Here is a 15,288-nt window from a genome sequence, read left to right as displayed (position 1 = left end):
TGCTGAACCATGGAGTTGGGAGACCCTGTTGCCTTTGGATTCCTGCAAAGCAGGAAGGTTGGTTGGGCAGGAAACAAAGAGAAGGGAAGATGGAAGGACTGGCAGGGGCCCAGTGACACCTAGATAGGAAGTATGGCGATTGCCTTAGAGCAGTGGAGAGCCAGAGGTGGGTTTTGAGCAGAGGAGGGACACGTTGAGGAAGCTCCTTTCATGAAACCCCTTCAAAACATGGGAACACCTGAGGTCCTTGCTTCCTTAACCCCAATCCCCAGCAATCACTGCATCATTTTCAGAAGGTCTCTTCTCAGAGGTGGTATTAGGGGGATGTGTCTGAGTGTGAGGGTGTCTTTGGAGCTGAGAACAGTGTGAGCACATGCTGGGGGAATTGACATGCATATGCACAATTCAGGTGTGTATTTCCCCTGTAAGAACATAGCAGCTAGCTCAAAGTTTTGTACATCATTGACACTTCAGGTCAACATCATGTGTTAAATTTCTTTCAAAACTAAGTATTCTTGTACAATTCCCAATCCTTCCTGGTTGAGGAAATACAGTTGAACTGAGAATGTTCAACTTGCTTTCCCCATAGATAACCAACAGTCTTCCTTCCGCACCCAAGAGCTACCTTTCCTCTGAGGAAATCCAGCCTCTTAACCAGATGTGTGGCTTGGGCAGGTTGCCTAAGCTGTTTTTGCCTTAGTTTCCTCATCTCTAAAATGGGAGACTCAGATTCAGTTAGTGTTAGCTAAAGTGTGGGACATACATACCCCCACTGTTAGGACGTGAGATGACTGTAAGTAGACCTGACATTAGAAGGGATTGACCTGTGTCAGGAGGATCAGTTATCCCTTCTCAGTGGTCATTCATTCCTTCTCATTGGAACAAGAAGAAAGTCTCTACCTTTAACACCTCTCTAGCACTTGCCAGTCTCCTTTTATAACAAAGACAAACAGCAATGCTTTGTTTTCATTGTACTTTTATTTTTAAAGACTACCTTCTGTTTATGGCATAGTGTCCTCTAGTGATAAAAAGAAGTTCCTTTTCAAATGTACTTATTTAGGTTAAAAAGAGAAGGGGTTGTTATGTAAAGGTCAAGAACAGGCAAAATTTATCTAGATGCTAGGGTCAGAATGATAGTTACCTTTAAGGGGGTACTAACTAGGAGAGGGCACAAGGGAACCTTCCAAGCTGCTAGGAGTGTGAATATTCTGTGTATCTACCTGGGCAGTGGTTATAAGGGTGTAAAAGTTTGAGCTCAAAATTGAACTTAAGGGCTTCCCTGGTGGCGCAGTGGTTGAGAGTCCGCCTGCCGATGCAGGGGACACGGGTTCGTGCCCTGGTCCGGGAAGATCCCACATGCCGCGGAGCGGCTGGGCCCGTGAGCCATGGCTGCTGAGCCTGCGTGTCCGGAGCCTGTGCTCCGCAACGGGAGAGGCCACAACAGTGAGAGGCCCGCGTACCACAAAAAAAAAAAAAAAAAAAATTGAACTTAAAATTATACAAAAAGAAAGAAGAGTCAGTCTGAAGGTAAATATCATGGAAATAGTAATTCATGTGGAATATCAATATGGCAAAATGCATGCACAGGGGTAGTATGAATGGTTGAAGTTCGGACAGTGACAGACTGGACAACCTTGAAAGTTCCTTCTGGCTTATATGTTCTGAGACTGTGAGTGCCTTGGAAGTTCCAAGGTTGCCCAGCAAGCTGATGGCAGACGCTCTCAGAGCTAGGGCCACTCCCCGGGCAGTGGGCATTTCCCGTGGGCAAGCAGTGGGGCTGTAGATCCCATCAGAAGAGCCCTTCTTCCCTGCCCCAGCCTCTTCCTGCTGCTTCTAGCCCTGGCTGCAGCTCAGTCCCAGCTTCCTTTCTCTCTGCACGCTGGCCCGAGCCTCAGCTGCATCTATCATCTGCTTCAAGCTCATTAAAATTATTTCTTTTTTAGTTGCAAATGGGCTGTTTATGATGATCATTATTTGAATGGTCTGCGGCGGGCTCCGGGCTGTCTGTCTGCTGCTGATGGCCAGTTAATCAGATGAAGCTTCTCCCTGCCTGGGCCTGGCCCAAAGTCTGGGGCTGTGTTAATCATGGCCCCCCTAGGGCTGGGGGCTGGGGGCCAGGTGGGAGAGGATCCCAAGTTGTGCTTGATCATCAAAGAGGCCCTGCTAGCTGTGTATGTGCATGGGGGTTCAGACACTTATTTCTAAAACTCAGCTTCAGACTGGTGCTGGTTTATGTTTATGAGAGTTTTTTATATTCCTTCAAAATAAATACAGTGCTGTGAGCTTTTTTACTTTAAATGTGTTTATTTTAAAAGACATGTCAATTCTGTCACTGGCTGTCTTGCTCTGTTAATGTTCAAATAGCCTATCTTTTAGGGTGGGAGGGAGTGGTTTTTAATGTCTTTGCCTGATAGAGTAAAACTTGTCAGTACTCTGTCATCCTTTTATTAGTGAGGCGGGGGTGTGAGATTTTTACTGACCTGTGAAATCTAGAACTCTTAGAATCACTGATCTAGTGGGGTGTTCTTTGAGCTCTCAGCTCATCTAAATTAGTATCAGCCAACATTTCTTGAACACTTAGTACTGTGCTTGATGCTTTACACATTTATAACATTTAAAACAAGCTCCCTGAACATCCCCCACCTAGTGGGGAAGTGGAGCAGAAACCCTGTGACGAGCAGGGCATTACAATTTTGCCTTTATAATCCACCAAGGAGATAATTCACAGCTGAATTATTAGGACTGTAATTTGTTTCTTAGTCCCTGCTTGAATTACCTTACAAACATATTAATGTGCTCGTCACATGAGATGATGTATATGAGGAGCTTAGCATGGTGCCTGGTACGTGTAAGCACCCAATACATGGAAGTTATGATTATTTACTATTATTGTTGTTAACGTGTTAGTGTACTAACCATAGAAATGTGGCAAGAATTCAGAGTTGAAGGATGAGCATAGATGTAAGGCAGAGGTAAGAAGAGCATGGACATCAGTCATGATGTCCGTCGTCTGCTCCTCTAGGGATGAACAGGAAAGACACCAAGAGCTGGACTTCTGTGGGGCTGGGGTTGGTAGCCTGCTGATGTTCCCCATCTGGTCTCACCTCTGTTCTGTCTACAGTGTGGATGCAGCAGACAGATTTGTACCCACCAGCAGCCTGAGAGGTTAGGGTGGAGGGAGCCAGTGCAGTCGCATGGCATCGTTGTCTGGTACAGCACATCAGACAGTTGGACTTAACCTGCTCTGAGATTTTCTTTTGGAACTTGGGTTTGATGTTTTAAATAAGGAGTTGGGCTTCCCTGGTGGCGCAGTGGTTGAGAGTCCGCCTGCCGATGCAGGGGACACAGGTTCGTGCCCCGGTCCGGGAGGATCCCACATGCCGCGGAGCAGCTGGGCCCGTGAGCCATGGCCTCTGAGCCTGCGTGTCTGGAGCCTGTGCTCCGCAACGGGAGAGGCCACAACAGTGAGAGGCCCGCGTACCGCAATAAATAAATAAATAAGTCAAAGTTCAGCCCCCACCAGGTTGCTGGGTTGCTGGGAGAGGCAGTATCCCAGAGATAAGAACATTGTGTCAGATATATGGTCATTCGAAACCGTGTGATGTTAACTCAAGTCCCAGTTCTGTTTGTCCTGTAGCCATGTAAAAATCACCTCTTTATCTTCAAGATGGATGAGAAAAACTAAGAAAAACTGTGAGCACTCTGCCACAACTCAAATTGACCATGACACTCCAGTTACTTCTCTCCTGCCAAGTGAGGGTCTGTCCACCTGACTGCCCCACAGAGTTGGTTTTTGTCTGCCTTTGGTCAGTCCCATTGCTGCTACCACAGATCACTCCCTAGTCACTTGATATTTTGGTCATGGTCGATTGTGGTTTCTTTATTGGAAACTACAATTATTTTTAAATGATGATAAACCAGAAGTCTCCTTATTTTCTCTGTCACCTTGGCAGACTGTCAGAAATTGTTTCTGTTTCTCTCTCTTCTCTCCCATAACATCTTGTTCCTTACCTGGCTCAAAAATTCAATGGGACGTTTGGACTGGAAGCCCCTGCACCTTGGAGTTGGTGTACCCAGTGCTGTGGCATAGAATTGATATCAGCACCTTGGAGAGAGCACCACATTTCCAAGTCTCTTGCCCCTCTTATTTATTTATTTTTTTTTCTTGCGTTATGCGGGCCTCTCACTGTTGTGGCCTCTCCCATTTGCGGAGCACAGGCTCCGGACGCGCAGGCTCAGTGGCCATGGCTCACGGGCCCAGCCGCTCCGCGGCATGTGGGATCTTCCCGAAACGGGGCACGAACCCGCGTCTCCTGCATCGGCAGGCGGACTCTCAAGCACTGCGCCACCAGGGAAGCCCTTGCCCCTCTTATTTTAATGGCTACTTTCTTGCCTCGATTTTCCTCCCTTCTAGTCTTAAGATTCTCCAAAGAGGTTAGACATTTCTCCAGAAATAGAAATTCCTTCCCCGATTCTCCCAAAGGCTCCATAGGCAGAGACACTTATCCTGGGTTTGGGGTATGCGCTTCAGCCTTTGATGGGTGCGAGGTTTATGGTGCTACGGTGAACTGCTATTGAGGAGATTTACCGACTCTCAGACATGATATAAGACGATTACCATGCATTTCGTCTCTTAGAGGGAAAAGGATTTGCAGCGGGTTAATAGTACTTCTATTTCATTATCTAATAGTAAAAGTGTTTCATTGTGTGTGCAAGATGAATGCGTATTAGCGATGACAAATGAGGTCTTTCAGCACGGTGCCGGGCCTCATCATACATATGTTAGATTAAAGAGTTCACCCTAGAAATACACTCTTGCATCTGCTTGTGTGTTTTTAATAAATCTGATTGCAGAAATTTATTGCATCACCGGATTTAGGAAATTATGGGGCTTCATTGCTGCAGATATAATCGGGTGATATATACAGAAATGCTCCTCTAGTTATCGTCCAGAAAAAAGCCCATCTCGGGATGGTGCAAGAAAGCAGCAGACCACATAAACAGAGCATTTCTTGAATTATGCAAATAAAATCCATGACAACTCATGGTGAATTATTCTCCCCTCGTGAAACCGCCACTGTTAAAGGGAAGAAAGCTGCGAGAGGGGTGATCAAATATACATGTACAACCAGCAGACATTGTCTGTCATGTGTGAGCTGGAGCGTCCCCCACTTCCATCTCTCACTCTCTTTTTTTCCCTCCTTGGTTCATCCTGTAAAAACCTGGTCTGAAACCTTCATTGCACATAAGCAGGCAAGGCTGCTTCCAATCCTTTTCTTCTGAATCCAGGAGTCTTCAATGAAATATTTCTTATACTTGAAGTAAACCTTAGATAATTTACTGCAGGATACACAAAAGGTCATCTTGCTTCTTATTGGCACCTTCATTTTTCCAAAATCTACAGAAATTAAAAAGCCATCTATATCTTAAAAGGCGTATTTATGAACCCTTAAGTGTAAGTCATAGTTGGAACAGTTCCCACCTCTGATATATGAAAGCTGTCGACAGCACTTTCTTACACTATAATATGCCCATACAATATGCCGCACTTTACTATTTTGACACCGTTTGGAGATGTTTTCTACAGTTACTGACAAGCTTATGCCATCACTCCCTTGGAAATTTAAGAGGTGGCCCGCGTCTCCTGCATCGGCAGGCGGACTCTCAAGCACTGCGCCACCAGGGAAGCCCTTGCCCCTCTTATTTTAATGGCTACTTTCTTGCCTCGATTTTCCTCCCTTCTAGTCTTAAGATTCTCCAAAGAGGTTAGACATTTCTCCAGAAATAGAAATTCCTTCCCCGATTCTCCCAAAGGCTCCATAGGCAGAGACACTTATCCTGGGTTTGGGGTATGCGCTTCAGCCTTTGATGGGTGCGAGGTTTATGGTGCTACGGTGAACTGCTATTGAGGAGATTTACCGACTCTCAGACATGATATAAGACGATTACCATGCATTTCGTCTCTTAGAGGGAAAAGGATTTGCAGCGGGTTAATAGTACTTCTATTTCATTATCTAATAGTAAAAGTGTTTCATTGTGTGTGCAAGATGAATGCGTATTAGCGATGACAAATGAGGTCTTTCAGCACGGTGCCGGGCCTCATCATACATATGTTAGATTAAAGAGTTCACCCTAGAAATACACTCTTGCATCTGCTTGTGTGTTTTTAATAAATCTGATTGCAGAAATTTATTGCATCACCGGATTTAGGAAATTATGGGGCTTCATTGCTGCAGATATAATCGGGTGATATATACAGAAATGCTCCTCTAGTTATCGTCCAGAAAAAAGCCCATCTCGGGATGGTGCAAGAAAGCAGCAGACCACATAAACAGAGCATTTCTTGAATTATGCAAATAAAATCCATGACAACTCATGGTGAATTATTCTCCCCTCGTGAAACCGCCACTGTTAAAGGGAAGAAAGCTGCGAGAGGGGTGATCAAATATACATGTACAACCAGCAGACATTGTCTGTCATGTGTGAGCTGGAGCGTCCCCCACTTCCATCTCTCACTCTCTTTTTTTCCCTCCTTGGTTCATCCTGTAAAAACCTGGTCTGAAACCTTCATTGCACATAAGCAGGCAAGGCTGCTTCCAATCCTTTTCTTCTGAATCCAGGAGTCTTCAATGAAATATTTCTTATACTTGAAGTAAACCTTAGATAATTTACTGCAGGATACACAAAAGGTCATCTTGCTTCTTATTGGCACCTTCATTTTTCCAAAATCTACAGAAATTAAAAAGCCATCTATATCTTAAAAGGCGTATTTATGAACCCTTAAGTGTAAGTCATAGTTGGAACAGTTCCCACCTCTGATATATGAAAGCTGTCGACAGCACTTTCTTACACTATAATATGCCCATACAATATGCCGCACTTTACTATTTTGACACCGTTTGGAGATGTTTTCTACAGTTACTGACAAGCTTATGCCATCACTCCCTTGGAAATTTAAGAGGTGGGGCAGAGGCGTAGGGGAGAAATGAAAAAAAAACAACTCCACCCAACTTTATGGGAGATTATTGATCTGGCCTGACTTCTGACAAGCAAAAAAAGCTGTCCTGGATTTTTTTCGGTTGCATCCCCAGTTTCGTAAATTATTCATTTGTGCCAGGAGTCAATATCCTGTCTTTTCTCAGCTTTTTTATAAGTTAAGGAAACTTGTTTGGAATGCTGTTTTGTACGATGATTAAAAAGGAAAAGGAGGAAAAAAATCTTTTTCTTTTCTCTCTCCCTCTCTCTCTCTGTTTTTTTCTTTCTTTTTTTTTTTTTTTTTTATTGTTCCAGAAGGAGCTTAATTCCGTCGCTTCCGAGCTGTCTGCACGGCAGGAGGAGAGTGAACATTCTCATAAACATTTAATTGAACTCCGCCGGGAATTTAAGAAAAATGTACCTGAGGTACAGTATAGTTGCTATTATAGAATTAACTCAGTAGGAATGCAGATTTTTCTCTGTTCAAACTGTATTTTGAAAACTATAGACATAAGCGACTAACAAGAAAAGAAGCTAATTAGCCACGAAGAAAAATTACAACCCTCAACCTTTCCACGTTTCTCAGTATAGCGGTGCTCACTGGTGCTGTCTAGAATAAAAGCAGGACGCTTCTCCATGGAAGTCATTGTTTTTGAGGGCTCTATACCACATCCATTTTCCCCTCACGTTAATGTCTAAGTCAAATGCTTGGCCTTGACGGCAAAGACAATTTGTCTAGAGTTCCTGATTTTATTTTGCTTTCCCATTGGCGTCCGGGAGATGATGGCTGTAGACTGTCTCACCCTCTCTGGTCCTTCCCTTGATCTCCATGTCTGAAACTGTCTCCCCCACCTGCCCATAAACGTGCCTCATTCTCCCCCTTCACCTCCTCCTTTGCAACTCCAGCCACCAGCGTTGTCCTTCCCAGCTGCCACGAGGGTGGTCCAGGTAATGGCCAGCCCCTGCAATGTAAGAGTCTCCCAGGGGAAGAGACGAGAATGGACATGTTTCTTTCTTCACAAGGGTGAATGTGTGAATTTTTTTTCCTCCTCTGTCAGGCCCCCTGTTGCTTCTCAAATTTTTTTCTTTTAGTGATGGAAATAAACACAAATAGGAAAAAGAAAACCTTCTGACTCCATATAATGTTGGCAGGGATGTGACACATCAGAGCCATGACAGGAAACAGATACCCCGCCCATTCCCAAAGCCTGCTGTGCTTCTCTGTGCTCAGCAGAGGGTTGAGCTCTCTGTCCCAGGCTGCTCAGGTGGCCTGGATCTTGGAGGAGGCCAGACAGGGTCTGCCATTCCAGAGGTATCAGACCTGGACATGTTGATTCCACTCTGCCTGTTGGAATCACCTAGGGGTCCTGTTGCCATCTTACTGATGGAGGCCATGGAAAGATGGAGAAGAAGCAGGCCCCCAGGAATCAGGCCACATATGTGCAGAGGGGTCAGTCTCTTAGCTGTGAAGTCCTCCTCACACCAGTCATAAATATCTTTGGTTCTTCAAGGCAAGAGTGGGAAGTAGGATCTAGTTAGAACTTGTCCATGGAGCAAGTCTGGGAGGAATCAGGTTTGGGAGCTGAGAGTGCGCTTGTAGAAGGGGCGGGAATCTCAGATCTGAGCGTGTCTCCCATGTTATGGCTTTAGAAAGGCCAAGTTAAGTCCTGGGTTTGACTGGGAGCTAAGAAAGCATAGGGAGATTCTGAGCATCCTTCCCTTCCCTCTTAGAACAGAGAACAGCTTGGTCTTTAAACCAGTTTTTCTGCCCAGAAGGAGAGAACCAGAAGCTTTGCCTCTGACTCTTCAATCTCTGGGAAGCAGAGATGAAACGGCCACAGATCTTCACAGCCCACCATTTTGTCCTCCTTCCCCCAGGCGACGTGGGAGTCCCCAGGTGATGAAGGAAATCCAGGCCAGGTTTTAAGCCTCTGAGTTCAGCTTACATAATTTTAATACTGCATAATTATGCAATTATGTAATTAGAAGGAATAAGTTTCCATTCCTATTATAGTCGCGCCTCTGAAAATTCTCATTTTTGGAACTAGCCTCTCCTGATGGGGGAGAGTCATGCCAAGACTTTATTTAAGAACATCATCTGGCTGGTGCCCAGCTCACCTCCTGCTGATGCCTTTGCTCAGTTTCCCCCAGGGGTTAAGCAGACAGGTCAGTGGGCTTCTAGAAATGGCTGGCATTGGCCCCAAATCCCACCCACCCCACCGTGGGTCTCAGATTTGAATCCCCTAAATTCACTTGAGTGTGGGGCTGTGAACAGAGCCTTTTTGGGGAGTCTGTTGACCTGCATTGAAATCCCAACTATGCCACTCACTTGCTTTGGGACCTTGAACAAGGCAGCCCCTCTCGGGGCCTCTGTGTCCCTTGCTGTAAATTCAGGGGACTGGAAATGGTTTTTGAGCCCCTTCCAACACCGACATTTCCTGAACCCAGACCAGAGGTTTCCTGTTGATGTGTTTTATTTGGTCTGTAAAGGTCTTTCAAATTTTACAGTAAGTTGTCGATGTTTAGCATCTCTGATTTCACCCCAAAGCTTGGATTTCCGATATCTTTTGAGACTGTTCGGTAGATCTGGCCACGGGGATGCTCCATGCCCAAGTGACAGTCATCAGAAACAGCCGAGCAGCTGCCACTCACATTACCAAGATGCTGTGCTCCCCTGAGATTTGCCACGGGACAGCCTGTCTCCCCCTGTCCACTTCCTCCAGCCTCTGTGGGCATTTGAGTTTACAACCCACAATCTAGGTTTTCTTAAGTTTCGTTTTCTGCGCTCAGCCCAGCCCGTGCACTCACGGTTCCTTATGATCAAATAAATCCAGTAGGTTCACACGCACTCCATAAATCCCTCCTGAAGATCCCCTGCATACATCAGTATATCAGTGGCTCTGAGAAGCCCTGGGGGCCACAAATCAGTGAGGAAAGCATAGCCAGGACCCAGAAGAAGGATTGTTTCCAGGGCCAGAAACAACACAATCCTATTTCATAGTTAAGGGATTTTATTCTTCAGCTGAAATATGTATTCTTCAGCTCATCTCTTCCTTTCCTGTTTCTGTCTGCTACCCCCTCCCTCTCCATTCTCTCCAGCTCCCCTCAGCTCCTCCTCCCAAGGGGGTCTCTTGTGGGCCATAGAAGCCAGTGGTTAGGGGAGTCACCAGTGGGTCTCAGAGGAAACTGGAGCATTTATGGTTGGGATCTTGGTACCCTCGGTTCTAATCCCTCTTGCATGCTGAGAGAACTCATGGGAGTCCACCAAGGATGTCCTTGGGGCTGGGAACCTCAAGGTCACTTGAGAAAGGCATGAAATTAGGGTCCAGAAAGAGGAGGCTGCCTTCTGAAGACAGCCCAATGGCATAGAGTTGATCAAACATTTACAGAGCCCTTCTTCTGGGCTGGGTGCCATGGCAGGTGACCCCACCAAGCCCCCAGAAACCCCACCTTCTGGTGAGGAAGGAGTGACCATGCAGAGCGGTGTTGCTAAAATGCCAAATGCAGTCTTTGCTGGAGGGGGCAGCTGGATGGGGAAGCAGAAATGGCACCCTAGGGAGACATCTCCCGAGCAACCTAAAGGACAGAGGTTTTCATGTAGGAGCTTTGGTGACATGGCCCTGGGTGTGGAGCCTTTCCAGCCCCTGCTCCAAAAAATGTCCCATGATGGACCACCAATCCCGCAAGGGACTTTGCATAAAGGAGCATATTCCATGATCAAAGCCATTTGGGGAATGCTACTTCCTCCTCCCTCTTCCAGGAGTTCTCATTGCGCATTATATACCAGGCTCCAAAAAGCCCTGCAGGGAAGAAACTTGATGTTGTGCTGGATGTGTCCTAGTCGGATCTGGCTTGGCACCGTGGTGTGTGTTTGTGTCTGTCTGTAGGTGTATGTATGAGGAACCCTTATGAAACCTCATGGAGTGCAGGTCCCACGGGACACGCTTGGGAAATACTGATTTGGGGGACAGCAATGAGCTGCAAACAGGGGCCGTGGGGGTATCCCACTTGGCACCACGGTGAACTCTTCGCTGATCTCTTTTACAGGAAATCAGAGAGATGGTGGCTCCTGTATTAAAAAGCTTCCAAGCTGAGGTAAGACCCAAGGCCTGTGGCATGTCGCAAAAATACTTCCCAGTTCCCTCTCCTATCCCATCCCATCCACCTGGAGTTGCCAGAGGATGCCAGCAGCAGAGAAACTTCTCTATCCCCACTGCAAACTGCCCCATGCCCTCCTGATCAGCCATGGTATCATGATAAGAATGGGTTCTCTGTTCTGTTTGATGGGATTTCTGCCTGCTCTGAAATCCTCTCTACCACCCATCCTCTGAGGATATAAAATCTACACTTTTCACATCCTTTCCTGCCAACCCATCGGGCCCTAGTTCCTTTGGCAGCAGCTGAGCTGTCCTCAGCCAGTTGTTTCTCTTGCCTTCCTGGAGCCCTGGGATGGAGCTGAACCTCCTCTGTTTCTCCTCTTTGCTTGACTTTGTGACCAGGGTTCTGAGAATGTCCACTTGTCTGGCTGGTGCAGGAGGTAGGCTAGGAAAAGAATGGAATTACATTGAGTCAGGAGAGTGGAAGGGAGGGCCATTTCTCCAGTGTTCTGTCGTCAGGGGGCTCTTCTCCATCTTCCCCTGTATTCAGGCAGAACCCTGGAAGGATAGGCCCTTCTCAGAGCTCGCCAGTGGAGATGCATTTTAAGTCTGTCGTCTGCCAAGTGCCACATTACTTTAAATCTGTCTCTTCGGAACTGCGTAAGCGCATAAGGCAATATTAAAGTAAACAATAACTGGATTTACACAAATGTCGCTGATTTCCATATTTTTCATCCTTTCATTTTATTACTGAGTTGACTGATGCGCTTATTTATTTATAGGGCCATCCGGTATTGATTCATTTGGTTGTAAGGTACCTGAGCTGGAAGGGGGTAGAAAAAATCCAGAAAGAAGACCAATAATGTTGGGAATGTGTCGTCATGGCTTTTATGTTTTTAAAAAAAGGCCCCCATCTGCCGCCAGCTCATGGTCCCCTGAGAAATACTCAGCACACAAGCCCTCTCAGGCAGCTGATCCCTCTGTCCAGCCCAAAGACAGGCAGTGAGTGTCTTGTGTAGAGCGTCACTTTCTCAGCCATTCCCTTGCTTGGGTTGGTGTGGCAGAGCTTCTCTTAGCTACTTAGACCCTCAGTTTCTCTATATGTTAAAGTGGAATAAAGGCACTGCAGATCTTTTCATGTTGTTTTGAGGATTAACTGAAATATAATGAAAGGAAAGAGTTTAATGTAATTCCCGGTACGTGGAGAGCTGCTAGGGAGTGAAGAGCACAGACTCTGGAGTCAACCTGGATTTGAATCCTGCCTCTGCCAGTTACTAGCTGTTTGACCTTAGGCAAGTTACTTGACCTCTCTGTGCCTCTGTGTCATACTCTATAACACTGGATAATAATTATACCTACTTCATAGGGTTGTGATTGAGGAAGAACAAAGTCAATACTCATGGAGTGCTTAGGACATTACCTTGCATATTAGAAGTCTTATTATTTTATTATTCCTATTATCAGTCACCTTCAACACAGGTTTATTTGGCCTCCACTATGCCTGGGTTGGAATCTGCCTCTTTCCTAACTAGGTGTTCAAGGATTTTTATCCAAAAGAAGGGGGTTTTCTATCCCTATAGGAAGCAGGCATGACTTATGCCATCTTTCCAATAGGAGAAAGAGTTAAACATTATATTTCGGCAGTGATCCAGGGAAGACCCAAGTGCAGCATGGTGGAAAGCACATGTGAATCAGACTCGTATGGGCCTGGCTTGAATTTCAGCCCTGCTGCTTATGTGAGCTGTGTGACCTGGGAGAAGTTCCTCTACCTCTCAGAGCTGCAGCTTTCCTCCTCTCGTAAGTGAGGCTAACAGTAAGGACTCTAAGAACTAAGCAGGGTGGAGGCAGTCGACATGGTATCTGGCACACAGTTGGTGCTCAGTAAGTGCAGGAGGAGAGCGAGAGTCTTAGTGGGACCAAAATAGGCAAAGCTGAATTTTCATTTCCAAACCCATGTGGCATGTTGAATACACACCATTTTAATAGCCGGGGATCTTCAAGGAACTTCGTTAATTGTTTTTAAGAGGGTTTTCTGTCGTCCCTTTAATGTACCAAAAAGACTACATTTGTCTGGAGTTTTATTCCCGAAACCCCTGCTTTCTTCATGATCTATTGACTAATCCATTGCGGCCGCCATGTCCCTCCTAGCGCCTCAGGGGAGAAATGCCGGCAAAGAAAGGTGTTAATAAAAAGCATCTCCTTCATCCAGAACAAACTGCACACACATAGGCCGTTTATAATCCAAATTTGATTTTCATTTTAATTTTTTTAATGAGGGTTCATCCTTTATGCCACTTCCTTCTCGCCAGCCACCAGGCTCTGGGCTCAGAGCTGAGGATTCCCAAGTGGGCATTAATCACCTCCCAGGAATATTCCCTGAGGCAAACACCTTCCAGAGTCATATAAACTAACCCATAAAACGCCAAGGCTGAATATTGTGCCTGTCATTCCTTCTTCCCCAGTGTGGGCCTCTTGTTGAAATATAACACGTTCAAGTTCATTCCTTAATTTCACTCCACCAGCCCTGGTGAATACAGCATACGAGCATCCTTTTATCTTTTCATACTGTGTATGTGTGAGGGTCTTTTTTTCTTTTTCTTTCTTTCTTTCTTTCTTTTCTTTCTTTCTTTCTTTCTTTCTTTCTTTCTTTCTTTCTTTCTTTCTTTCTTCTTTCTTCCTTTATTCCCTGAGGCAAACACCTTCCAGAGTCATATAAACTAACCCATAAAACGCCAAGGCTGAATATTGTGCCTGTCATTCCTTCTTCCCCAGTGTGGGCCTCTTGTTGAAATATAACACGTTCAAGTTCATTCCTTAATTTCACTCCACCAGCCCTGGTGAATACAGCATACGAGCATCCTTTTATCTTTTCATACTGTGTATGTGTGAGGGTCTTTTTTTCTTTTTCTTTCTTTCTTTCTTTCTTTTCTTTCTTTCTTTCTTTCTTTCTTTCTTTCTTTCTTTCTTTCTTTCTTTCTTCCTTCCTTTCTTCCTTCCTTCCTTTCTTCCTTTCTTTCTTTCCTTCTTTCCTTCTTTCCTTCCTTCCTTCCTTCCTTCCTTCTTTCTTTCTTTCTTTTTCATGCTGGTGGGGGGGGGGGCGGAGAGGAAGTGAATTTGCCCTGCTGTGAATCAAGGAAGCTTTTCCTCTCCGCCTTGATTGCTTAAAGGACAGTCTTGATTTCCCCTGCTCAGGGAAACAAAGACAGCCAGAGAAGGTGGCTTAATGGAGACAGCTTGAAATGGCCAAAGTTTGAATATCCTTGCGCGCAGAGAAAAGAGCAAGACGAAAGCCCTGCTAATTACAAAAGTTGCTTTATGAAAGATAATTCAAAGCAATAATTTAGCAAACATAATCAAGTCGCACAGATGGGGTTGTTGATGGATGGATTGCAACATGCAATTAGCAGTTCTCGTAGTTACATATCATTAACCCTCCGAGCACAGAAATTATTTTCTCATTATTAGTTGAAAAGGTAAAATTAAGCTGACTAGACAGTAAAGGAACAAACTACAATTAATTATCTTCATTTATTACAGTCATTATTTTAAACTTATTTTTACTTGGAGAGAGAGACGAAAACATCTAAATTAAAAGTTTTCTTATGCTAAATCAGAGGTGAAACTTCTCTAAGGACCGTGTGCAGTGGCCCAGCCAGAAGATGGCAAGGCCACTGCTGGGAAGTGTTTTTTCCCTGCTTCCTTCCTCTTCCACCTTGAAGAGGTGGATATGGCCTGCATGATGGAAAACCCTTTCCGTTGAGTTGGAACAGACACGTTCATCTGGGCCTGATTGAAACAGAGCAGTTTGGGAACCAAGGAGGCTGAAGTGTCCTCTGACCCCCAGGGGAGGCGGGAGAGTGTGGAGGTCAGACATCCAGGGTCTGTGTCCCACCCTGACACTGCTTATATGACTTTGATAAGTGACTTCATGTCTCTGAGCCACTGTTTCCTCATCTGTAAATAGGGACAGCTCATCGGATTGCAAGAGGTTCAGTGAGATTCTCTGTTGATTGGCCAGCGAGTTATTTGTTCTCATTGTGGTGGGTGTGTTTGGTTCGGGTCTGAGAATGTTCTCTCCCTGTCCTCTTAGGATCAGAGGGGAGCTCGTGTGGTGTGACCACCTTTTAGGAGCTTAGAGACGGGACTAAGATGCCATCTAGGGCTTCCCTGGTGGCACAGTGGTTGAGAGTCCACCTGCCGATGCAGGGGACACGGG

At 45.5% G+C, this 15,288-nt stretch overlaps 1 protein-coding gene across 1 annotated transcript in view; it reads left to right on the top strand.

The window, feature by feature from the left end:
- The window catches only part of CUX2 (cut like homeobox 2), a 266,751-nt gene that overhangs the window by 151,924 nt on the left and 99,539 nt on the right, over positions 1–15,288 (top strand). The window contains exons 2-3 of the mRNA XM_007464869.1: positions 7,291–7,401; positions 11,023–11,070. Of these exons, the coding sequence (XP_007464931.1) occupies positions 7,291–7,401; positions 11,023–11,070 (159 nt within the window). The remainder of the gene's footprint in view (positions 1–7,290; positions 7,402–11,022; positions 11,071–15,288) is intronic.

The sequence above is a fragment of the Lipotes vexillifer genome, unplaced genomic scaffold, assembly GCF_000442215.2.
Source record: "Lipotes vexillifer unplaced genomic scaffold, Lipotes_vexillifer_v1.1 scaffold2030, whole genome shotgun sequence".
Taxonomy (NCBI): domain Eukaryota; kingdom Metazoa; phylum Chordata; class Mammalia; order Artiodactyla; family Lipotidae; genus Lipotes; species Lipotes vexillifer.
The sequence above is the reverse complement of the archived record's forward strand: the minus strand, read 5'-3'. Positions and strand labels throughout refer to the sequence as shown.